The 26,882-nt window shown below is 38.2% G+C and overlaps 1 protein-coding gene across 1 annotated transcript; it reads right to left on the bottom strand.

The window, feature by feature from the left end:
- Positions 1-340: 340 nt before the first annotated feature.
- RBM11 (RNA binding motif protein 11) lies at positions 341-13,559 on the bottom strand. Its single transcript, XM_023548155.2, has 5 exons — positions 13,434-13,559; positions 8,692-8,864; positions 7,176-7,248; positions 2,644-2,740; positions 341-1,366 (listed from the first exon to the last, which is right to left on the bottom strand). The coding sequence occupies exons 1-5, from the start codon at positions 13,517-13,519 to the stop codon at positions 1,079-1,081; spliced, it is 717 nt and encodes a 238-aa protein (XP_023403923.2). The 5' UTR covers positions 13,520-13,559; the 3' UTR covers positions 341-1,078.
- Positions 13,560-26,882: the final 13,323 nt, after the last annotated feature.

The raw sequence follows: 26,882 nt of genomic DNA, 5'->3' as shown, positions 1-26,882 counted from the left end.
CGTAGTAACCCTACAGAACTGAGGAGAATCTCCCCATAGGGTTTCCAAGAAGAGGCTGGTGATTCAAACTGTCAGCTCTTTGGTTAGAAGCCAAGCTCTTAACCACTGTACCACCAGGCCTCTTATTTATTAACAAAATATAATTCTAAATACTTGTTTATTAAATTATCAAGGTTTAAATCATATATTTAATATACCCTCTCAAACCTAGCTAGCAAGAGTTGGGTAATAAATACTGAGATAGTCAACTGATTTTCATTAAATACAGTTAATAAGTAAAAAGTAAAGAGGGAAATATCACTATTTATATACAGTCTTATAAAAGGGAATGATCCAAAGGTTGGTTCCGTGATAATGTTTCCTTTGGTATTACTGTCGTATGTCCTCACTTTGTAAGATAAACCCATAGGAGAGTGTGGTACAGAAACAACACCTCTAGAAATAAAATACAAAATGTTATCTAAAGTATTAGCAGAGGAAGCTAAAGCCTGCTTAGCCAGTCTTCAGTAAGAAAAATGTGCAACTCTGAAATATTTGCACTAGTTGCTTTCAGAAAATCCACAGCTCCAGCTCTAATCCTAGCTCATTTATAGTTGAGGGTTTCACGTAATAATCTAGGGTAGTATGGTACCTTACACGTAAGTGTTTAGTAAGTAACCTTTGATTTATACCAAAAAACCAAACCTGTTGCCGTCAAGTCGATTCTGTACAGGACAGAGTAGAACCGCTCCATAGGGTTTCCAAAGAGTGGCTGGTGGATTCGAACTGCTGACCTTTCAGTTACCAGCCAACTGCTTAACCCACTGCTTAGTGCAATTTCATCATTAGTACTAAAAACAACTCAAAGTGTATTTCCTGTTGACAATGAGTCAACAATAGCATGACAGACGCAAAAAGTAGTACATTGTATAATTTTTAAGTTATTCTCATTCCAGACAAAAACTAAGAAATTAGATAAGTATTATTATTATATTTAAAAAATGACAGCCATGAAATCAGTCATTTGGTTGAATACAGTTTTTTTTTTTCTTTTAAGATAATTAAGCCCAGTAAAGACATCTCTCATCTGAATGTAATACTAACACCGTTTCTTCTTCTTACACCTTCTGAACTTCTGGGTATATTCATTTCCTCTACTGTTGTCTGTGCTACTGTCACTATCACTGGATTGATTTTGCCTCTTTCGTTTATTCATCTGGTAAGGGTCGGGGTCGCTCGGTTGTTGGTGAGTCCATTCGTAAGAGCTGGGTCCAGCCTCTAAGTCTGGAATGTGATTTAGTGAAGAAGACAGGGATGTGCTATTAGGAAGTGGCACTGCCATCTCAGAGTAAGGAAGTGGAAGCATTGGATTATATGCATTCCACTGCTGTGGGGGAAAAAAAACAAGTCATTCATCTACAAAAACTAGCCCCAAAATTAAAACAAAATAAACAGTTTACGTTCATTACACAAATGACTAAATCAAACCATCTGTAGGGACAAAAAGGATAGTGACTTTGTAGAATGGGGATGTGCTGGTTTCCTTAAATAGCTAACATAAAGATTCAAGGTAGTGTGTAGCTTACTACAAAGCTTACTGCCATATAGATCAGCACTGTTTACTGACAGATAGAAATACAATGCAAGCCACATATATAATTTACAATCTTCTAGTTGTTGTTGTTGGTATTGTCATCGAGTCAATTCTGATTCAAATAAAAAGAAACAGGTGCGATTCAACAATATATTTCATTTATTCAATTATATCCAAAACATGTCAACATGTAATCAATATAAAAATTACTAATGAGATGTTTAACATTCTTTCTGTTTTTGTATTAAATTGGGTGTGCATTTTATCCTCATAGCACATCTCAATGTGGACCCTAGTTATTACTGAAAAGACTTGAATTTCAATCTCATAAAATTCACAGATGAAAAAGTCAATTGATATACCTAAGTTGTTCCAAGTATCACAGGTACATTGACTATTTGTAAAAATTACACCAAAGACCTGTGTGATTATTCCCACATCTGTCACTAACAAGCTGTATAATCTTGGTTGTGTTAATTAAAAACTCTTGAGCCTCGATTTTCTTATAAAATGATGAGTTGGGAGAAAAAGATAACTAAGTTCTCCTTTAATAATAAAGATGATAATTAAGATTTCTAAGCCAGAACCATACTGTGGAGAGTCTGTGGAAATAATGCAGTTTACTCTATCATTTGAGAACCTTTGTACAGGCTTGCCTTATTTAAAAAAGAAGCTTATTTAAAAATCCACGTACAAAAGTAAAATATTTGTGATTGATAATTACATAATATAAAAATGCTTCACTAAATGAAATATGATTCAATTCTCAAAACATCTTTTAAAACAGCCACTTAAATGAGAACTCTCTAAAAATTTTACTTGGACTAAATTGCTTAATGTATCATCACTACCATTGGTCCCTCTTCCGGTGACTCGTTGGCTGTCTGCCGAGGGCCCGTGTATGGGATTCAAGGTGACTGTGTGGGAGCAGAACCCCACTAGAGAGGGTGGTTAGGGCAGCTGCTGCCTTCACGACGGGTTGAGATTTGAGCAGCAAGTGTTTCAAATCATTATGATGTTCTTCAGAGTTTGTGTCATATTATACTGAACCAAACGCATCCCAAACTTACCATATTTGGAACGAAAAAATATTCCTGAGGTAAAGCAGCATTATTCATTGAAAAGAACTGTGTGGGAAGTGAAGATCTGCCCACAACCTCTTCATTTCTTTGGGAAGATAAAAGAAGAAATAATAAATTGCTGAAACTCCTACACATAATGTCCTTATTTCTTTAAAAAAAAAAGTAGCTTTTCCTGATCTTAAAAAAAAAATGCTGCTTTACTAGAGTTAAGATTAATTCAAAACCTTACACACACACATAGAATAATTAGTTATTATATAAACAATGTAGCTACATAACAGTACCTTAAGTCTTAAGTACTAAATATTGCAAAATCAATATTTAGAATTACATTTGGCTTTCTGATAGGAAAATGTTAATTTTGTATTTGTATTAAAGACAAAGAACACGCCTTATTAACAGAGCAAAGCAAGACAATTAATAATTACCAGCAGTACAGGTCATCACCCCTGTCTTCTACTAAATAAAAAGTGAAAAACAATTTTTTTTCTGAAGTTACCTTTGAAGGTACATTTACTGTTAAACTATAAATCGTACACTCTTTTGTAAATGGACTATTGATGTTAACATAAAGACATGTTTGCTGATTTCTTTCACACATTAGAAAAAAGGGAATCTTTAATTTAAAAACCATAGTGTCCTAAAATTTCAGGTTTGTTTCTATGCTGGTGTTAAAAACACTGCAATTACAAATGCTGGCTAGATTCTATAGCTAGTCTCTTATAATAGTTTACTTGCTCTACTTACTGTTATTGTTAGCTGCTTTCGAGCTGGCCCCTGACTCATAGCTACCCCATGCATTGAAACGAAGCAGTGCTCGTGATCAGTGAAGATCAGACCGTTGTGATGAATAGGGTTTCACGGACTGATTTTCGGAAGTACATCACCAAGCCTCACATTCTAATCTGTCTTAGTTTGGGAACTCTGCTGAAACCTGTTTGGCATCTAGCCATATGCAAGCCTCTATTGACAGAAGGGTGGTGGCTGCACATGAAGTGCACTGGTCAGCTATCGAACCTGGTCTTCCTCAAGGAAGGTGAGAACTCAGCCATTGGACCACCAAGTATACCATAATTTAAAATGTTAATTCTACTAATCCTTAGAACAGGAAGTGCACTGTGGGAAAGCTGAAATTTGCACAAGCAGGTAAAGGCAAAGCTGAGGGAAGAACCACAAGAAACAGCCAAACAGATAGGGGGAGATCTCATTTATAAGTGGAGAGAGTGCAATCACAGAAGCCAGTGGAAGAGTAAATCTCATAAAGAAAGGATTAAGACTGGTGTCCGATGCTACAGCACTGAAGCCCCTGAACTGTTGATCAAGAATGTTCCTCATAACCTTCAAACGGGCAGCTTCCATAGAACAATGGAGTCATTTCTTAATGCGAAGAGGCTGGGAAGTGAATGGGGAGGAAGGATGTGAAGGAGGAAAGATTTTTCAGTGAGAGAAAGGACAAAAACATAACCACCTGATTGGAAGACAGGGTTCAGAAATGACAGAAACAAAATACGTGTGTGGGCAATGTGATGGTAAGGAAATAAGAGAATGGATGAAAAGCAGAATGAGGCTATTGAGTGGGCAAGATATACTTCTGTAGCAGCGGTGGTGAGATTCGCACTGTCACGAAAATAACTGCAGATTCTCTACTACAACCACTATCTTTCCTATGGATCTCAGGGGATACAGAGTTGTCTACATAGAAGGACCATAAGTAAATGGAGAACTGCATGCATGTCTAAGGAAGACCAGCGAAGGACTAGAATGTCACACAGGCACCACTGTTTTGTGAAAATCACTTCTAGAACACAATGATTAACCTATTTTCATATTTCCTTTATAATACAACAAATACTAGGAGAATAAATTACTACCAATGATGTGTAATATAAAAGAATACACACTTAACTTGGATCTTCTACCCTAGAATTTGTGATGATTTAGACACAGTATATCAAATATTAAGTAGAGAACACAAGAATTTTATTGTCATCTTCCATCTAGTCATTTCTCTTCTGCCCAAATCCTAGCAGTATCTTGTTCCTTCCCAATCCTAAGGGGGTGGGGGAGGCGAAGGTATGTTTTTGCACTTGGTATTAGAAGAAAAGGGGAAGCTCATCCTTCATATGTATAGCTTGACTCATGTGTAACTCTATAGCGCTTTCCTACCAAGGATGTAAACCCACCCACATACACACCCCTTTTTTTTTTTAAGTTAACATTTGCTAAATACTTTCTATGTGACCAGTAGTTTAAGTACCTTACCAGCCAAAAAACCAAAACCCGTTACTGTGAAGTCGATCCCGACTCATAGCGACCCTACAGGACAGAGCAGAACTGCTCCTTAGAATTTCCAAGAAGTGCCTGGTGGATTCGAACTGCTGACTGGCTAGGAGCCATAGCTCTTAACCACTAAGCCACCAGGGCTTCCTTACATATATTATAACATTTGATTCTCATAACAGCCTTTTGGGGTATTATCCTTATTGTAGAGATGGGCATAAAGTGGAGAGATAACTTATCCAGGGTCACAGGTTAATAAAGTGGCAGGAGGAGGGTTCAAAGTCAGGCAGTCTGAATTTCAGCACCTATTTTCTTAGCTCCTCCTGATATCATTGATACAGCAATGCTGGGGAGAATGAAGGTGGGAACATTGTGTTTTATATCGGTGCAAAGATAAGTCTGGGTATTTGTCAGCCACAAGAGGCCACTCTCCCAGGCCTTAGAGGGCTGATCCAATTAACAAGGATTGGACCTTCAGCTGTCTTGTTCACTTGAGAACGAATATTCAGTTCTTCTACAGAAGACAAAACAGGATGCATGAAACACACAAGATTGTAAGCAGACTGTATGTAAGCCAGTAGTTTATGACATAGCAAAGAAATTGTGTTAGGGATAGAATAAGCAACTTGTGAGAGAGAAGCAGAATTCATAGTATGTGTTAAATAGACAGTAAATAAGTTAGTATCCTGAAAGACATGCCAAAGATAGAATAAATAGAAGATATAATGGGACAAATAGGAGTTTTATTTACAAATAGATAAGGATGGAAAGACCAAACCATGATCATGCTGACTCTCAGCTGACAGTTTTGCTTCTTGTCTTTGCTCTGCCTGAGAAACTCAGGTAAAATTTATGGTGTTTAACAGGCTAACTACAAGCTACTTCTGAGGCTAGGTATATTTGCCCCTGTGTCTCCTTGAGAAAGCAAGTGAGTGACATCAGAACCAGGAACTTTCTGTCTGGTTGGATGCTGTCATGAATTGAATTATGTCTCCCCAAAATATCCATCAACTTGGCTAGATCATGGTGTGATTGCCCACCATTCTGTCATCTGATTTAATTTTCCTATTTATAAATCTTATCTCTATGATGTTAATGAGATGGATTAGTGGCAGTTATGTTAATGAGGGAGAAGAGTAGAGACGAGACACAGGGGGACTTCATACCACCAAGAAAGAAGTGCTGGGAGCACAGAGCATTCCTTGGTCCTGGCGTCCCTGGGATAAGAAGCTCTTAGTTCAGGGGAAGATTGATGACAAGGGCCTTCCTCCAGAGCTGACACAGAGACAAAACCTTCCCCTGGAGCTGATGCCCTGAATTTGGACTTCTAGCCTACTAGACTGTCAGAGAATAAACTTCTGTTTGTTGAAGACATCCACTTGTGGTATTTTTGTTATAACAGCACTAGATAACTAAGACAGACACCTTTGCTCAAACTCCAATTGAGATCCTCAAAACCACATTATCAGCAAGACAGGCTTGTGTAACAGAAACAGAAAATGTGAATATTAGTAAATAGGACTCAGGTAGTAGGGTCCTCTTGCCCACATGCATCCTAACTTACGTACACTAACCTATCCAATCTCTTTACTCCTACTTTTCACTGTACATTATATATTGATTTAATTAATGGTGTGATTCAAGCATCTTAATTTTGTTTGTAAGCCTTTCTGTTCCACACCGCTGGGATAGTTTACCTGGTAGTGTTCTTGGGGGCTACCGTTGCATCAAGAAATCAGTCACGTACAATTTTAAAGTATTTTGGCAATTAATACAGAGATGTTATTAAAAACCATAAAATAAAGAATCAAATGGCTTCATCTCAGAAGGCGTAGTGTCAAACCTGGCACTATCACTTATTTTCTTTGTTACCTTGGGAATTGGTTAACATTTGCTTCTCTATTTCCTTACAGGTAAAATATGGATAATATTACCTGTGTAATCAATGAGCCTGTGGACACCTAAATGATTTACAGCTATGAAAAATACACAGTAAACTACACTACATATGTGAATTTCTATGACCTACTGCTGAAAATATTGGGACTAAACTTAAAAAAAAATTTTTCTGTCACTCCTCAAGGTTTCAGAAAAATTAATTCCATTGTAGTCTATGTCCAAATAGCAAGGTTTCTGAATGGTCCAGAATATAAAAATATAAAAAAATCTTGGCATGTTTTTATTAATTAAATTTAAGCATAATTATTTGTTTTACTTTAGTAAGAAATATTTTTAATTACCTGTAGCTATGTGTATTTATCTTAACACAGCTCTCAAAACTTTGGTTAGCTGGTTCACAAGAGTGAGAACTCCCTTAAAAAAAAAAAAAAAAAAAAAAGACAACAGATTACTTCCTTATATAACAATTTTTTGGAGTGTCAACAGTAAACCATAGAACAATCCAGAACCAAAAAGAGCATAATATTGATTTAAAGTGACATCTTAAAAGCATCTTAAATACCTTAAAAAGTTATCCTCATGTAAGATATATGTCTATGTACCTGATCTCTCAAATAATATTTCAAGATTATTTATATTCTTATAAATAAATTACAATCAAGCTTTTTCCAAAGCAATGGCTATAAGTAAGAATTATATTAGCCTGGGGCTAATGGAACATACAGCACATAATGTTGTTCTGTTCTATAGACCTCTACGTTAACCAGAGGAAACTGTCAGTGTTATTTGCCTCCAGTATAGAAGGCGTGAGTTTTCTAAACTGAACTGACAAAAGCCAGCGCAGCTTTATACAGGCTGCTGAGCAGCTGGCTAGGGATGCGTCAGACCATAACATGCCCGGGCCCATTCTGCATGTCTGTCTGAGTTAACTGGACCGTACTTGAGAGCCTGCTGCAGTCGATTTTCTTTGCAAAGACATTAAAAAACAAAACAAAGAAACCACAAAGAGAAGCAATTTTCCTTTTGTAACAAAGTATTGTCTTGATATTCTTATTTGTTTGTTTTTAGCTTAGCGAGGGGGATCAAAAAAGAAAAACATAACAAAACCTCAAACTGATACATCAATAAGCCTGAAGCTATTTAGGGGAGGTGACATAAGTACTGCAAGGACTACCAGGTGGCCTCCATCAGTCCCTAGAAACTTGAGAGGGCTCTGGGTATCTAATCTTGGATGATCAGCTCCTGACACATATGCAGGAGAAGGTGTTTTAAGGCCATTCATGTCACAATGTTTCCTCCATCACAAATAAGGGTCACTCTGCTGCTATCTTTGGCCATTCTGCTCTTACGGGGGGCTTAGATCCAGGGCAATACGTAGAGGCTAGTTTCCCCTGGAGAAGGACTAAAGTACCCACTCTGTCTTCTGAAGAGTAAATATTTGATCCCATACTTTAGCAGTGACAAGGAGATCTGCAGTGTCAGGAGGTGAAATAGCTTTGCTATATAACAGCTAGAGTTTTGTGTCCCCCATTCATTCATTTTAATTTCTAAGAGTCAATAGCAACCATCATAGCTACTTGCTAGGTGGCACTGAAATAGAACATTTTACATTTGAACATAGAAAAGATGCTATAGGGTTGGCAAGGTAATCTGCATGCTAATTAATTGTATAAATTATGTGATTATGAATTAGACATCTGTTCTGAGAAAATTTAACAGAGACCATAGAGGGCACTTTTTCTGATCTTAGACTATATATAGTACAAAATGCTTATACCTCTGGGAATAGCAACAACAAGACACACTTAAAATAAAAGTTCTACCTCACAATGAAGGTTTCTCACTGACAGGACCTACCAAATCGGTACTGCACATTTATTGGTCTTCCATACAGGCGGATTCCATTCAGCAGGGCTATGGCGTAAGACACTGATTCTGGGTGTTTAAAACAGACAAATCCAAAAGACTTTGGCTTTCCTTCTCTGTCTTTGCATATAGTCACTTTGGTTAATGGTCCAGCCTGTAAAAAACTTAAAAATTATTTTCTTATAAATCCAAAGATTTTTTCTTACAAGTAAATTCAACTTTAGACTAAAAAAAAAATCTGTTATCCATGTTTTTATGTATCTCTACTAATGATAAACATAACATCTCCTTAAATTTTCTTGGTATTTTCTCGTTCATCAAAGAAACATGTGTAGTGTTAAGAATAAACAAACAAATCAAACCCGTTGCCGTCCAGTCGATCCTGATTCATACCAACTCTATAGGACGGAGTTGAGCTGCCTCACACGGTTTCTAAGGAACAGCTGGTGGATTCGAATTGCCAACTTTTTGGCTAGCAGTCGAGCTTTTAATCACTGCACCACCAGGGATCCAAGAATAGAAAATGATACGTAAATAGTTCCAAGTCTCAAAAGGAAAGATATACCTTCTTTTTTTTTTTTAAAGCTTAACGAAACAAGTAAGTAAGCTTACCAGGTCTTTTGATCTAGTAATCCCATCTGGAAAATATTCCCAAAGGGGAAAAAAAAAATGTTTTAATAGACTTTTAAATAGGTGTATTATTTTTAAGTATGAAAAATAAGAAAGGCTCTAACCAACAACTGAGAATATTATTTCATGGTATATGACTATATGACTAAAATAGAATAAAATGCCACTAAATCATAAACATTCAGGTGGTGTTGATGGAAAAAACCTAAAGAAGCCATAAAAGTAAAATGGTAGAGCACAAAATTATAGAAAAGTCTTAACTACAACTAAGAAAAACACTCTTACCTACACCAGGATGAAGACTAGAGGAGGCATAAAGTTTAACAAGGAGGTGAGATTTAATGGTGAATGGTTCATAATTTTTCATTTTACTTTAATAATTGATCATTTTTTTCTGTAGGGTTGGATAAATATATGAGTTGTTTTTAATTTAAAGAAAAATGTCCATAAAATGACATACCCCAGGATTCTGTCATTTTGTTTTCATTCTTTTTGCTCTCCAAAGCTCATCCTTCCTTCTAGCTTCACCTACCAGCTCATTAGCAAATCTATTTTTCCCACTAACACCTCTTTCATGGAGACAGTCTCCTAGAGACGTCTCTGTGATTATGCTTCAAACGCAACATATCTGAAACTAAATTCATAATCTTTCCCCTCTAAATCTCCACTCTGGTATTTCTTATCATAGCTAAAAGTGTTGTTAGTTATCACGTTAGCTCTGACTCATGGTGACCTTATGTATAACAGGAGGTATTGTCATTATTTTCTTGCTTCAAAGGATAATGAGAATTTTTGGGGGGGGGGAACTAGTAAAAGGATAAATATACAGTAAATAATACCAATTTCAATCAGTACTTTTTCGCCATCAATATCTAAATATAAGAAATCATAAAGAGACTGTAATGCTTATGTGACCTGAATTTTGACATGAATAAATTTAGGTAAGCTGAAGCATTTTTTTTAAGTCCTTTTATTTTACAGCAGTTTTCAGTTTATAGAAAAATTATGCAGAAAGTACAGTGACGTCCCACATGCCCAGTCTTCTCCCTCCACAATATTATTATTATCATCTTGCATCCCTGTAGTTCATTTGTTATAAGTGATGGACCAGTTCTGATACGTTAGTAACTAGGTCCACCATTTACATTCAGGTGCTGTCTCTGTGTTGCACAGACCTGTGAGGTTTGACAAATGCATAATGTCACAAGTCCACTGTATCAGATCATACAGAACAGTTTCACTCTGCTCCATGCATCCCTCTCCCCTTCCCCTGAACCCCTGGCAACCACTGATCTTTTTAGTGTTTCTATAGTTTTGTCTTTTCCAGAATATCATACAGCTGGAATCATATAGTATGTACCAAAGCATTTTTGAATATAAAATGCAACATGAAGGCTTGCTTATAGCAATAATCACATTATTTTCATCTTTCTAAACCAGAATGAAATTTGTCAACAGTGGTGCAGTTGTCAAGCTTTGCTAGGTTTGGCTGGGTTGAAGCCTTGTTAAAAGATACTTCCTTTCAGCAAATCCTTGCAGATTATAGCAGTACCTCAGCAACGGGTTTTTTTTTTTTTTTTTTCCCAGCAAAAATAAAAACATGCTTGGTGGTCTCATCTATTAAAAGAGATTTATATTCTGTTTAAGTGGGGAAAAAAGTTATAAAAATGAGACGATACATGTTGTTGTGCTGTCGAGTTGATTCTGACTCATAGTGACCCTATGTAACAGAGCAGAACTGCCCCGTAAGGTTTTCTTGGATATGATCTCTATAGGAGCGGATTGCCAGGTCTGTTCTCCTGCAGAGCTGCTAGGTGGTTTCGAACTTTAGGACTTTTGGTTAGCAGCTGAGAGTTTAAGCGTTGTGTCACCAGGGCTCCTTGAGAAGATATAAATATACATATATATACACCAAAACCAAACCCGTTGCCATCGAGTTGATTCTGACTCATAACCACCCTATAAGACAGAGTAGAACTGCCCCATAGAGTTTCCAGGGAGCGTCTGGTGGATTCGAACTGCCTACCACACCTTTTGGTTAAAGTTGTAGCTCTTAACCACAATGCCACCAGGGTTTTTATCTGTCTGTCTGTCTATCTATCTATCTATCATCTATCTATCTATCTATACAAACACATATACACACATGCATATGCATATATATACCTTCTCAATATATATATACATACATATATATGTACATTTACATATAAATGATGTGGACCCAGTCCTTAAAAAAAAATAATAATGTGTGTGCATTGGTGCCTTTCTGCCTTATCCCAGCTCTACCACCATCTTCCCTCCTTTGCCCATTTTAAGAGCCTCAACAAAAGCCTTTGAAAGTATTTTGGAGCCTTATGGAGGAAAATGACTATAAGTATATATTTATATATATATTTGTATTTAGAGTGAGAAGTCTTAAGTGACATCATTAGGTGAAAAAATGCAGGAAAGGACAAGTATTAGAGCTGATAAAAAAGAACAAGCTAAAAAAGATGGCAAATTAGAAAGATAAACATTAAAATCTTAAAATCGACTGTATTTTTTAAATAACAAAAAGTATTATGCCTAGGGAAGGAAACTGTTCTTAGGAGATAATTCTAAATAAAAACAAACCATGGTTCTAAGTAATCTACCACACTGTGTGCATCTATAATTATTATAGGGGTGCTTTTTAGTTAGTTTAAAGACAAAGATACCATATTCTACACACTTGCGTCAATTTCATTCCAAACCGTGGTGACCCCACGTGTGTTGAAGTATAACTGTGCTCCATACGGTCTTTGCACGGCTGTTTTTTTAGGGAAGTAGATTGCCTGGACTTTCTTCTGAGGTACCTCTGGGTGAACTCAGGGACTCCAGAGACAAAAAACTTTCAAGAACCAAATAAACAATCCTCTTTCCCCTGGTAAACTCACAGTTAGTCCTGGAAATTTAGCTCTGCTATTGCCTCCCTTAGAGAATTCTCGTGTTCTGAAAGGGAGCAGTCATTCTTTCTTCATTCTTTCTTGAAATCTGTTGATGCTAACATTACTAATAGTAGTAGCAGTGGCAGCAGCAGCAAACAGTAAGTGCCAGGCTCAGTTCTGTTTTTTATGTATTAGCTCATTTTTATCCTCACAACCACACCGTATTGCTGACACTACTTGACTCTGGAAGAAACTGAGGCACCTAGATATTTTCACATAGCTGGTCACAGAGCTCATACTCTAAATCATTTACTTCACTATATTACGTACTCCTTCTCCTTTGTAAATTATCATAAATCACGGTAATCAATTTTCAGTTTACCCTCTTAGAAAGACCATGGGTTGTTTCTTAAGATCGTATGCCCAGCACCTTACTTAGCGTCTGCTGTCTAATTCTGGATCATTCAACAGTTAGATGAATGGCTTAATGACAATATCTCTTTAGCAAGTAAGACCTAGGCATATACAATAGGTGCGTGCTTAGCGGAGACGTAATTCTGGAGGAAAGAAGGTGCTAGGTCTTGGAAAGTTTCCAGAAGGTCTTCTTGGTATTAAATAAAGGGAATTTGCCACGGAATCAATTGAGCACAGTCATGGTACACAGTCATGGTACACCGGCTGGCCAAATCACCTTCAAATCTCATCTGTAAAATTGAAGCAAAAGTAACCTTCTACACAAGAGCGCTTAGGGGAATGATGAATGTGTAGTTAAACATTTTTAAAGCTGTATCTCTCATTTCGCAGATATAAGGCATGGAGATGCTTATCACCTTCAGGAAGACAGTGACAGGGCGGTTTTTTCGGTTCAGCCAGAGGTGACCCAAGGCCCAGGCAGCCTTTGTGAAACCCTTACTCAGGGCTGGGGGCTGGGAAAGCCCAGTCACTGCCCACCGCTAGGACTCTGCAGTGGGGGCGGGAAAGGGAACGCACACTCTGGCACTTCACTGCCCAGCCGCTCACCTGGAGACAGGTGCGCCAATGCGAAAACACATCAAAACCCCAGCCCAGGAAGGACTGGAAGGGGCCGGGCTCTCCGTGGTCCAGGTGGCCCCGCCCCCCAGCTGCGCTTCCGGCCGACGCGCCCCGCCCCTGCGTCTCCCCCCCCCTTCCCCTGCCAGCAGTACCTGAAGGAACAGCTCATAAAGAATCTCTTCCCGCACTCGGGCCTCTAAATTCCCCACAAACACGGTCCTGTCCGCCTCCTCCCGAGCCGGGAACATCCCTTCGACCAGGGCCCGGGGATGGAGTTGGCGTCACGACCCCGCCCCCTCATCCAGCTTTACTGCGCGGCCCGAGGGAGAGGGCGTGGCCGGCGCCGGGAATGCTCGCGTCGGGGGCGGAGCCGAGGCTGCGGAGCCCCGCCCACTGCCTGCCTCGCGGGTACCGCCCACCGCGCCGCCTTTTCTGCCCAGGGTCTGGCTGGGCTGGTGAGAGAGGGGGAGACAGAATAGAAGAGACTAGCGCGCCGGGGTGGGGTGTCCACCGTTTTATCTGGGAGGAAGATTAGTGATTGATTTTGGATTGTTCAGTGAACACTTTAAATGAGATGACCATAGAGATGATACAAGACATAGTTTTGCACTGCAGGAGCTTCCAGGTTTGTGAGGGAAGACTGAGTTGTCTACAAAGAGTAAATGAATAAAGTCATTTGAATTAAAAAAATATTCATAAAATAATTCCTAAAAGACAGGATAAATGCATCCATGTATGCATGCGGATACAATAGAGTATTAAAGTTTACTCAGGAAGAGCTCCAGGAAAGTCGGAGAAGGTGGCCGCAGAGGTTTTGGGTGGACTCTAGGAGCCATTTGAACCTGAGAGCCTGTAATAAGAAATGCTGCAAGGTTGGAGGCTGGAGGTTTGTGCTGTGTGCCGTGGAGCGGATTCTGACTAACAGCGATCCCTGTGACAGAGTAGAACTGCCCCGCAAGTTTTCCCAGGATATCATCTTTGTGGGAGCAGACCACCACGAGGACTTTGTCCTGAGGAGCTTTTGGTGGGTTCCAACCTCCGACGTTTTGGGTTAGCAGCCAAGCCTTAACCACTGTGCTTTCAGGGCTCCTTCCCTGCACTGAACACTGCTTGTAGCAGTGCTTGTAGCAGTGTTCAGTGCAGTACTTTGTGTCCTGTGTATCCAGGTAACTCATTGATTCTTACTTAAAGAGGATTAAAAAATTCCAAAAACAACAAAGAGAATTAAAAGAATGGGGGAAACAAAACCACTCAGAAACTCAGTACTTTTGATAACTCAACTGTCAACTATTTTTCTCCCTTCTTACTTCCATTCCTATCTTTCCCTTTCTCCTCTTCTTCCTGTTTTCTTCTTCTCTCTCCTTCTCTCCCTTCCTCGTTATTGTTCTCTGTTAATTCTCCATGCTGAATGCATGACTTTACATAATTTTAACTATGTACCCTTTGCTCTCTGGTAGATTCAAAGTCATAGCGACCCTATAGGACAGGGCAGAATTGCCCCATAGGGTTTCCAAGGAGCAGCTGGTGGATTTGAACTGCTGATCTTTTGGTTAGCAACCAAGCACTTAACCGCCGCAGCACCAGGGCTCTGTGTGTGTGTGTGTATATATATATAACCCACTGCCATGGAGTTGATTCTGTCTCATGGTGACCCCATAGGGTTTCCAAGTATGTAAATCTCTACAGAACCAGCCTGCCACATCTTCCTTCTCTGCAACCACTGGTGGTTTCAGACTGTTACCAGAATAAGGTTCCTGCTTCTCACTGGTCAAGAATGAGCAGGTAAGGCACGTAGTTTTCCGCACGAGCAAAGCTTTATTGAAGAGGCTTGCAAGCGGAGACAGGAGGGCCTAGAGCAACGCTTACCCTCATCTCACAGAACAAGATGGGCCTGAGTTTTTGAAAGTTCTTGGGCAGGAAAAGATTCATGTTTATTTATAGACACAGGAGGGGATATATTAACTAAGGTGAGCATGCAGCACCTTTCCAAGATGGCTCCTGTCCCGGAGGCCCCTGGGATTCGTAGCAGGACTTATTATGGGCTGTTGTGTTTGCGCAGTCTCTTGCTCTCTGGCTGGGGCTGTAGCACCTCAGTGCCCCTGGTGGAAGGTCCTACAGCAGTCACAGGTGGATGTTCTGTGCATGTCCCTGGGTCTGGTTTTCTCCAGCTGCATCTGAAAGGCAACTTTAAAGAAGTTTGCGGACTATTTTTAGATACCTTGCCCCATTGTTCTGGGGAATGGCTTTGTTTCTGCACCCTGGCCTATTCCTTGTTACTTGGTTTGCAGATTTGGAGGCCCCTCTGTTCCTTGTCTTACTAAGTCTATAGGTTCCACACTCAACCCCTTTTTTTTTTAATGGTATAGTCTTTCTCTTTTACTTGCTTCTCCTCTAACCACAGTAGTCTCTTCACTATTTTTCAGGGGGGTGATATGATCAGAATTGTTTTTACAGGATTATTCTTAGTTATTAATGATTTCTACAACGTTATTATCATAGCTTGGCTCATGAGTAGGAGGAAGGGAGGCCTAGGCTAAGATTTAATACTATTGTAAATAGTCGAGGGAAGGGAAATGAGTTCTTGAACAACAGCACCAGAAGGGACAGAGAGAAGGGGCAGATTTGAAAACATTCAAAAGGTGGAATGTGTATACTTAGTAGGTTTTCTTTTTTTAATAATTTAGTTTGTTGTTGAAAATATACATAGCAAAACATACTAATTCTATGATTTCTTCATGTACAATTCAGTGGCAGTGATTACATTCTCTAAGTTGTGCAGCCAGTCTCACCCTCCTCTGATTTATTCTTCCACTGTTAACATAAACTCACTGCCCTCTAACCTTCCTATCTAATCTTTTAAGTTGCTTTTGTCAATTTGTTACCATATAGATAGTTCTTTCAAAGAGTTGTCAATGCTTAAGGGAGGCATTCTTTATTAATTAACCTAATTATCGTTTGGTTCCTGATTTTAAACCATGCATTATCCCCTTGTTCTTTTCTAACGACTGTCTCTTGGTCACAATTAAGTGTTCTGGAAATCCCATTCTTTGCAGTGTTATCCATAATTTCTTATGATCCACACAGTCGAATGCATTTTCATAGTGAATAAAACACATTTAAACATTCTAGTATTCACTGCTTTCAGCCAAGATCCATCGGACATCAGCAATGTTATCCCTTGTTCCATGTCCTCTTCTGAGTTTGGCTTACATTTCTGGCAGTTCCTTGTTGTACTGCTGCAACCATTTTTGAATTATCTTCAGCATAATTTTACTTGCATGTGATGTTAATGATATTGTTCAATAATTTCAGCATTGCATTGGATCACGTTTATTTGGAATGGGCACAAATATGGATCTCTTCCATTTGGTTGGCCAGGTTACTGTCTTCCAAATTTCTTGACATAGATGAGTGAGCGCTTTCAGCGTTGCATTCATTTGTTGAAACATCTCAAATAGTATTCCATCAATTCTTAGAGCCGTGTTTTTTGCCAGTGCCTTCAGTGCAGCTTGGACTTCTTCCTTCAATATCATGGGTTTATCGTATGCTACCTCCTGAAATGGTTGAATGTTGACCAATTCTTTTTGGTACAGTGATGTTGTCTATTTCTTCCATCTTCTTTTTTGCCCATAGAATCCTTCGATATTGCAACTCAATGCTTGAATTTTTTCTTTGGTTCTTTCAACTTGAGAAATACCAACGGTGTTCTTCCCTTTTGGGTTTCCATCTCTGGGTCTTTGCACACTTCATTATAATACTTGACTTCTCTTCTCCAGCCACCCTTTGAAATCTTCTATTCAGTTCTTTTACTTTATCATTGAAGGACATTTAGGTTGTTTACACATACCAATGTTCACTGCGGCACTATTCACAATAGCTAAAATTTGGTAAGTTTTTATTAATTTATTTTGTAAGTCTTTTCTAAACCACCACCTTTTCTCCTTCACCTCCCCTCAGGCAGTGCTGATCTGGGAGCTGTGTCCTCAGGCTTTATGGTATAATATGCAGTATAATGTGATGACTGTGCATATTATAGACCTTTATGTTTGTAATAATTCATGATCATATTATCTTCGTGTATTGATACTTACATTATTCTTTGTCTACTAATGTGGACAATTTTGGTGGTCTTACATTTTAGTGGGAAGAGCTTAAACTTTTTTGTTATTGAAGGTATGTGGCAATAAATATTTGTTCACTGAATTTGTTGAATATCAATATTTCCAATTACCGCACCCTCTTCTTTTTGTCTATACATAAAGTTATGGTGCTTATAATTCTAGAGTAACTATTGAATGTTAACAGGCTTTGAGAGTCCACTTATGCAGTTAGCTGTTTGTTCTTAATTGGACCTAAATATTTAATTTTTCTAATGTTGTCGTTGCGTGCCATTGAGTCGATTCCAACTCCTAGTGCTCCAGTAGGACAGAGTAGAACTGCCCAGTGGGGTTTCCTAGGCTGAAATCTTTACAAGAGCAGATTGCCAGGTTTTTTCACCTGCAGAACCTCTGGTGGGTTCAAACTGCAGACCTTTCGGTTAGCTGCCAAGGGCTTAACCATTGTGCCACCAGACTTCTAAAACCAAACCAAACTCACTGTCCCTGAGTTGATTCTGACCATAGCGACCCTATAGGACAGAGAAGAACTGCCCCATAGGGTTACCAAAGGTGTAAATCTTTACGGAAGCAGGCTGCCACATCTTTCTCCCATGGAGCATCTAGTGGGTTTGAACCGCCGACCTTTTGGTTAGCAGCCTAACGCTTTCACCAGCGCACCACCAGGGCTCCTTTAGCATACTTTATTTCCTAACTCGGATTGAATGCACACATGGTGATAAATCTAGTAATAGGTAAAAAATAATTTACTTTCAGCGTTCACTGGACCATTAGTCATATGTAAGGTTTGAATGCATTAAATGCATGGACCACTCTGTAAATAATTAGCTTTTCTTCATTCTCACTGGGAAGTCTTATACCCCTAACTGTACAAACGCATCAAAAATGAAAATGTCACACACACACACACACACGCACACACTCGTGTTGCATGGGTTGAGCTACAAGAGAAAATATGAGTCATCTGGGCAAAGGAGAGGGATAACAGAGCTCTAGTTTCATATTAAAAATAAACCAAATAAACAAAACAGAAATACATCTATGCACACACATGTATGGTTGCCCCACCTGGTTCCTGCCATTCCCTACGTATAACTCTGTCAAGCCTTTCTCGCTGGAACTGTTATCGGATCAATCCATTACAGTGCCTGGAACGGTCCCTGACACATCTCTGGGTGTGTGGGAGATGGTGGTTGAGATAATACCTTTTGAATGAATGAATGTTTCTACCTTGTATCCCCAACAAATGAGTCTGTGCCTGGAGATCAATGGGGACTTAATAAAAGTAGCATGAATGAATGAACATATGAATGAATAAATGAATGAAGAAACTTGGCAAATTGCTCTTAAGTGGCTCTATAGGATGCATTTTTTTTTTAAATGACTTCACTTTTGGCATCACTTTTTTTGTTACCTTCCTTTTGTCTTTATTCTGATTTCCTTAGCCATATTTTGTCCCAAGTGAATATCACCTTTTTTGTGGTTTTATATGTGTTAGATGTTTATTGTAAAGAAATATTTTTAATATATAAAGGAATAAATAAGGAAATAAAAATCACTTATGAATCTATTGTGAAGAGATAACCATTATAGAGGAAAACCATTCCACTTATAACATATTTTAGGAAAATGAGACTTATTCTACATATTGTTTTTACCTTGCCTTTTTTCACCTGAACACATTTGTTGGAGACTTTCTACAGCAATAAATACTGACCTAAGTGCATTATTAATTTTAATCCATAGTATGTACATTTTTTTAATGTACATAATTAAAGCAATTCATTATTATCAGATATTTACATTGTTTCCATTTTTCTGGCTATTATAAGAATGCTGAAATGAACAACCTTGCTTATATAGTTTTGTGCACATCTGTTAATATTTCTGTAGGAAGGTTTCTTGGATGTTGAATTGCTGAGTCAGAGGGTAAGAACATTGTCTTAGTCATCTAGTGCTGCCATAACAGAAATACCACAAGTGGATGGCTTTAACAAAGAGAAATTTATTTCCTCACAGTAAAGTAGGCTAAAAGTCCAAATTCAAGGTGTCAGTTCCAGGGGAAGGCTTTCTGTCAGCTCTGGAAGAAGATTCCTGTCTCAATCCTCCCATGGTCGAGGAGCTTCTCAGGCATAGGGACCCCAGGTCCAAAGGGTGCGCTCTGCTCCTGGTGTTGCTTTCTTAGTGACGTGGGGTCCCCAACTCTCTGCTTGCTTCCCCTTCCTTTTTATCTCTTGAGAGATAAAAAGTGGTGCTAGGGGAAGCTCCCTTTACATTGGATGAGGGTCATGAAGTGGGTGACAGTTATAGTCACACCCTAATCCTTTTAACATAAAATTACAATCACAAAATGGAGGACAACCACAGAATACTGGGAATCATGGCCTAACCAAGTTGATACACACATTTTTGGGGGGACACAATTCAATCCATGGCAAACAGACATTTTGACACACATTGCTGAATTGTTCAGAAGGGTTGTGCCAAAATATATTCTTCAAGCAGTGATCCCATATCTCAATAAACACTACTCAATGACCTATTATAATTACCTGGGGTAAAGTATCTGGAAGCATGGTTGGTATGTAGGGCTCAAGCAATTTTATATCATCTTCATTGTCATCATTATTATTACAATGTTTACATTGTATGCAGGTTTGTAAGCTGCCTAAAATCATTTTTTAGAACCAAAGAGGACTGAATAAATATATAAATAAGATGTCGTCTTAACAAACGATTGGCATTTTATATACTATTTTGTCATTACCCAGTATTTTACCATTTAATGCAATGGACATTAGAAGCCCAAACTTCCTCACTATTGACAGTAAAAGAATACGATAATGAAGAAAATGAAATCTCCTATTTTTGAAGCTGCTGTGTATTGCACTGTGAAATGCAAAGTTAATGTTTTCAATATGAGCTCTTTAGTAAAGATGAAAATAATATGCAAGAGTCATATTACAGTGCCACTTCAAAAGCAAAAAGAAAACCTGTATGTTAAGTAGGAAAGACTTTTTTTTTATTAAGTGTAAACTTTTTTAAAAAGGACCTCTATTAACATGGACGACTTTACGTTATCTTTCTTTCCAAGTTCTTAAATGATGCACCTTATTTATACCCCTGCATATAAATATAAAGTGCATTTGTTATCCTTAACTGGTGCAGAAGTGCACAGGTTATTTGTTGGTCTCCAAACCAACTCTAGTGGTGGCACCCTTTTAAAAAACGAAGTCTTAAACAGACTAAATAGATAAAAGTAATGATGAGGTTTTGAAAATGGTTAACATTTTCATGATTTAAAAAAAGAAATCCCTTCTTTTGTTTGTAGATTCTCTGAAATACCTCCCCAGACCTCAGGTTAGGGTATGGTACGAATTAAACACTTCTGCTCTTAAAATATCTTTGGAAATTTCCAGAGACTTGACTTTTCAAAAAACAAAATTTCCATTCTGAACTTCTAATGCATGTACTGAGAACAACTCTGTTTTCTAGACCCAGGAAAGGCCATCACTAGCAGGGAAAGAAGAGAAGAGTTAAGTAAACATATAAAAGAAAATCTATAATAATTTAAAATCAGTGATCATATGAAAAACAGGAATATTTTCCATTTTTCAAAAGTCTTTTAGATAAGTCAGCATTTGGAATTTTGTAAAGAACCTCAGCTTGTGATACAACATGGCCCATGAAACAGCTGTATTTTACACTAGACAGATTGAGGGATATGGATTTCATTATTGATTCCATGGTGTATAAAAGACAACTTAGTTTGTAATCAAAATGAACACAAACCACAACTTTTCCTGACCCTTTCCATTTCTAGCGTTTTGTAACATCACATTTGCTCCAGACTTTCAACAAACTTTTTTTTTTTTCCTGACCACTTCTGAAATTGTGAGGTTAAAAGGAATAAAGAAGGATATGATTAACTTTTTCTTTGCCTTAAATTCACCTTGTGGAGCTGAATGTTTGTTTGTGACTTATTACAGAGCGTTTGACTTAAAAATCCTCCCTACAACCACAAACGAAAAGGGAGAAAACAAACTACCTCACCTTTTTCAACAAGGAGGGAGGAGCAAAAGTTCAGGGATCTTTTAACACTAAAACCCGCCAGACTCTGGCGATCCTACCAAAGAGAAGCTTAATGAATTACAGAATTTCTTTTTTTGTGTGTCAATCTGAGTGCTTCGTTTACTTTTATCAAATGAGAGTATACATTTTTCTCTGTTTGATGTGCTGGGCAAGATCTGGTAAGATATTTATTAATAATTTGACTAGTCTTAAAATTATACACAGAAAGTCAGTATGGTGTATATTCTGAGATAAAGAATGGTAGAATAGCTTGTATAAAAATATATGGGTGCTAGTTATACGAAGCATAAGTTAGATCACTCTGAAGTTTGTGTATATGTGTGTGTGTAAATTCTATATTTTATTTGCTTTCCAGATAATAAATATAAACCTTTTACTGGAAGATGCAAATAGAGACTACATAGAAATACTCAAGAAAAAGTTTGAATAATTCACTAATTAGAGACATTAATATTTGACAACCATGACTTAAATTTCTTGTTTTAATTTCATATGTTCAAATACACCTTATCTTGAGGAAAATTCTTACATAGGCAAATTATCAGTTGCAATACAAACAAAATAACTATACACTAAGGCTTTATTCGGCTGCTAACCAAAGGGTCAGCAGTTCGAATCTGCCAGGCGCTCCTTGGAAACTCTATGGGGCAGTTCTACTCTGTCCTATAGGGTTGCTATGAGTCGGACCGACTCGACGGTACTGGGTTTGGTTTTTTTTTTAAGGCTTTGTTGGAAACCCGGGTGGCATAGTGATTAAGTGCTACGGGTGTTAACCAAAGGGTCAGCAGTTTGAATCCACCAGGTGCTCCTAGGAAACTATGGGGACTGGGCTTGGTTTTTGTAAGGCTTTATTTAAAAAATTTTTTTTTTTTGGTTTGGCATAATAAACTGAAACTGGTTTATGATAATAAAGGTTACTAATTTTAGTAATATCATTTACTGTTTTATGATAATAAAGTAGAACTACTTGTTCTGTTTTATGGTAATAAAAATGTAACACATTTAAAATTCAAAGTGGATTGTTTTCTGTAGGACTTTTGCAAAAGCAGATCTTTTTTTGTGTTTTACATTTCTTCTAATTAAAAAAATCTTGAAAGGATACTTGCATAACTTTAATATATTAATGAGATTCAAATTATTGTTATATTTTCAATTGAATATTTGAGCTAAATATACATTTTGGAAATGTTTGAATTTTATACCTGTAAAATCTAAATGACGCTAATATGCAGTTTATTATTTATATTTTACTAATTTGGAAGTTTCTATTAGGCATTTTATGTTTGGGTAATTTATAGGAACGAGTTGTTGTCGAGTCAGTTCCATGGTGACCCCGTGTGTATCCAAGTAGAACTATACTCCCCAGGGTTTTCAATTGCTGAGCTTTCAAAAGTAGATAGCCAGGCCTTTCTTCCCCGACACCTCAATTGATTCAAGCCTCCAATCTTTCGTTTAGGAGCCAAACAAATTAACAATTTGCACCAACTAAGGACTCCTAATGGCTGATTTTGGCACTTTAATTTGAAAGTGAGAACGATTTGAAATTTAAGCCCCTAGCTTTATGTGTCATCTTAATGTAGTTTACACTACAAACTTAGGTGACAGACTTTCTGAGAATATTGTTTTTATTAGTAGTTAGGTGGCTGCATAAATTCAAATATAAACTCAAATATAATTGCGAAGTATATTTCTGCCTTTGTTGACAGTGTCCTTGCAGGATGATGTCTAAAATCGAATAACAGGACAAATATTTATATATTAACAATAGTATATAAAAAAAAAAATAAGGAATTCACATATTTCAGTGATTCTCTAAAAAAATCCTGGTGCAAGCTCTTATGCTTTCTCTCATTTTCCTCGAATCCTCACCTGCCTAGGAAATTTTGTTGAACGTTCAGTAATGTATTTTATAAAAGTATGTTTTATTCAAATTCTACTTGTTCCTCCTTCTTCTGGTAGTGATTCTGATACAGACTTTTAGGAGGGCATGTTTCACACTCCTTAATGTGGAAATCATTGATTACATCTTCCTTCAAAAAAGGAAAAAAAAAAAAAAAACTTTGTAAAACAGATTATTCAGGGCGTTTTAAATTTTTTTACTTAGAATAAAATGAGAGCTGAGTAGTTGAACACACCGCAGGTAGTTGCGGGTAGTTCCTGACTTACGGTGGGGTTTCGTTCTGAGGACTCTACCATAACTCGGTTCTGAGGGAAGTTGAATACCTTTTTTTTTTTTTTTAGGTTTTCATTGTTACTCCCTTTTATTATCGGTATTTTCATATATCTGATTTTTATTTGTCTTTGGAGGTTGTAAACATTACACACAAACATCTGCAAGTGAATATCTGAGAATGAAAACATCAGCAAATTACGTGCTACAGCGTTTTATCTAGCACATACTACTAACGATAAGATGAACAACAACAAAAAAACTGACGATCATAAGTGTAGTTCTGTTACCGGAATAAGGTTGCCTCTCACTGGTCAAGAATGAGCAGGTAAGGCATGTAGTTTTCTACACGAGCAGTGCTTTATTGAAGAGGGTTGCAAGCGGAGACGAGGAGGGCCTAGAGCAACACTTAACCGTCATTTCACAGAACAAAAGACGGGACTGAGTTTTTAAAAGTTCTTGGGCGGGAAAAGATTCATGTTTATTCATAGGCACAGGCGAGGATGTGTTAACTAATGGGCGAGCGCAGCAGCTTTCCAAGGTGGTTCCTGTCTCGGAGGCCTCTGGGATTCGTAGCAGGACTTATTATGGGGTATTGCGCTTGCGCAGCCTCTCGCTTCCCAGGTTTGATTCCCCGGCTGGGGCTGTAGCCTCTCACTGCCCCTGGTGGAAGGTCACACAGCAGTCACAGATGGAGGTTCTCTGCATGTCCCTGGGACTGATTTTCTCTGGCTGCTTCTGAAAGGCATATTTAAAGAAGTTTGCAGGCTATTTTTAGATACCCTGCCCCATTTTTCTGGGGAATGGCTTTGTTTCTGTGCCCTGGCCCATTTCTTGTTACTTTGTTTGCTAATTTGGGGGCCCCTCTGTTCTCTGTTTTTCTAAGTCTCTAGGTTCCACACTCAACACCTTATTACCTCTCTGATTGTATAGTCTATTTCTCTTTCACTTGTTTCTCCTCTAACCACAGCAATGTCTTTGGTATTTCTCAGACAGGCATCCTCTGATCTCAGGGCTGTTGCTCCCTGTATTAGCTGTTCATCACTTGAATGTGTCATAAATTGAGGACTACCTGTATATAGAAGTATATAGTTATATATGTAAATATAGATATATATTCAAATTATATGCACATATAACTGCTTAAATGGCAGTTGTTTTGTAAGAAGGATCAGCAGATGTTTCTGTATAGGCTCTGTGGGCCACGTGATCCTGTTGCAACTAACAGACCTTGCCATAGTAGCATGAAAGCAACTGTACATTAGATAAACAAATGAGCATGGCTGTGTTCTAATAAAACTATGGACACTAAAATTTGAATTTATTATAATATTCACATGTAACAAAATGTATTTTTTAATTTTTTTTCAATCATTTAAAAACGTAAAAATTATTTGCAGGCTAGATTTGGCCCACAGGCCATAGTTTGCTAACCCCTGTTTTCCAGTGCCTGGTGGTGCAGTGGTTAAGAGCTTGGCTGCTAACCAAACAGTTGGCAGTTCGAATCCACCAGCTGTTCCTTGGAAATACTATGGGGCAGTTCTACTCTGTCCTATACCGTTGCCAATGGCAACGAGTTCTTTGTTTTTTTTGTTTTTGGTATTCTAGTAACCTGGAAGAGACACTAAAATTAGGTTAGAGTCACATGTGTAGATTAATGTAGCCACCACCACAATCAAGATACAAGACTATTCCATTAAAAAAAATAAAAAGGATAGTCTGGATTAGGAACTTGGACTTGGTTTTGGCCTCTCTTCCTATTGTAGTTGTCCCACTCCCGCCTACTACAAGGGCCCTTTTTCCATTTCCCTTAGTTGTGTAAAAAAAAATAAATAAAACACAAAAAAAATATATAGGTTTATTCAAGCAGTTATTCTGTATCCATACAGGGAGACCATTTTGATTCTAAAAAACAAATGGCTCAATGCAGGCTGGCTAGTTTACAATGAGATTTTTATATTTCAGTTTATTGCTAGTACATTGCCATGGAAATATGGCCAGAAAAATGTAACATTTTTTGAAAAACAAGTTAAATAACCAATTATGGACCTTAAAGCATAGCTTTTCATTTAACCTTGCAGAGTTGTCAATTTAATCACACACATAATTCTTTAAAAGAGCACAATGCTCAAGACACACTACTAATTAAGCTAAACTATTGTTTGGTTTAAAGATGACTTTCAGGAAACAGTTTTGTTTAGGGATTAAGGGATTTAAAGATTACCTCAGGGCAATGGTTTCAGGGAATTATCTAGCCTCATTGGCTCCAGAAAGACTGAATTTCATGAGAATTTTCAATTCTGTTCCTCATTTTCCCTTCTTGTCTTTCTCTTCTTCTTACTATAATCCTATTTGAACAAAGTCATACTTGCCTGTTAAAAAAATAAAAAAGATTATCTTTCTCATTTTACAGTTGAACCCGTTGCCATCGAATCAGCTGAAAAAAGAAAGTAAAATTCAGAAAAATTGAGTCTCTGTTCTAAGATCATAGGGCTTAAGACAGGGAACAGAGCCCCCCCTCCCCCCAATCTACAAACAAAGTAACCAGAAATGGGCCAGGGAGTAGAAACAAAGCCGTTCACCAGATAAAGGGTCACGATATAAAAAAATAGCCCACAAACTTCTTTAAAGTTGCCTTTCAGAAGCAGCTGGAGAAAACCAGCCCCAGGGACAAGCGCAGAACATCCACCTGTGACCACTGTGTGACCTTCCACCAGGGGCAGCGAGGGGCTACAGCCCCAGCTGGGGAATCGAACCCGGGGAGTGAGAGTCTGCGCAGGCACGACACCTCATAATAAATCCTGCTACTAATCCCAGAGGCCTCCAGGACAGGAACCATCTTGGAAAGCTGCTGCACACACACCTTAGTTAACATATCCCCACCTGTGTCTATGAATAAACATGAATCTTCCCCCCCGCCCCACCCTCCCACCAAGAACTTTTAAAAACTCAGGCTCAGAGGGGGCTATGCGTTGCTCTAGGTCCTCTTCCTCTTTGCTTGCAAGCCTCTTTGATAAAGCTCGTGCAGAAAACTCTATGTGCCTTAGACCAGTGAAAGGCAAGAATCTTATTCCAGTAACAAGCTTATACTACGTATGAGTAGTAAAGGACACCTGGGAATCTTGTTAAAATACAGATTGTTGCTCACAGGCCAGAGGGAAAGCCAACAATGCTAAAATTCAATGTACTCCCACCCAGGCAATGCCCATGGGTATGGAACCACATTTTGAGTTG

This window comes from Loxodonta africana, chromosome 20 (assembly GCF_030014295.1).
Source record: "Loxodonta africana isolate mLoxAfr1 chromosome 20, mLoxAfr1.hap2, whole genome shotgun sequence".
Lineage (NCBI taxonomy): Eukaryota > Metazoa > Chordata > Mammalia > Proboscidea > Elephantidae > Loxodonta > Loxodonta africana.
This window is presented reverse-complemented; position numbering and strand designations above follow the sequence as displayed.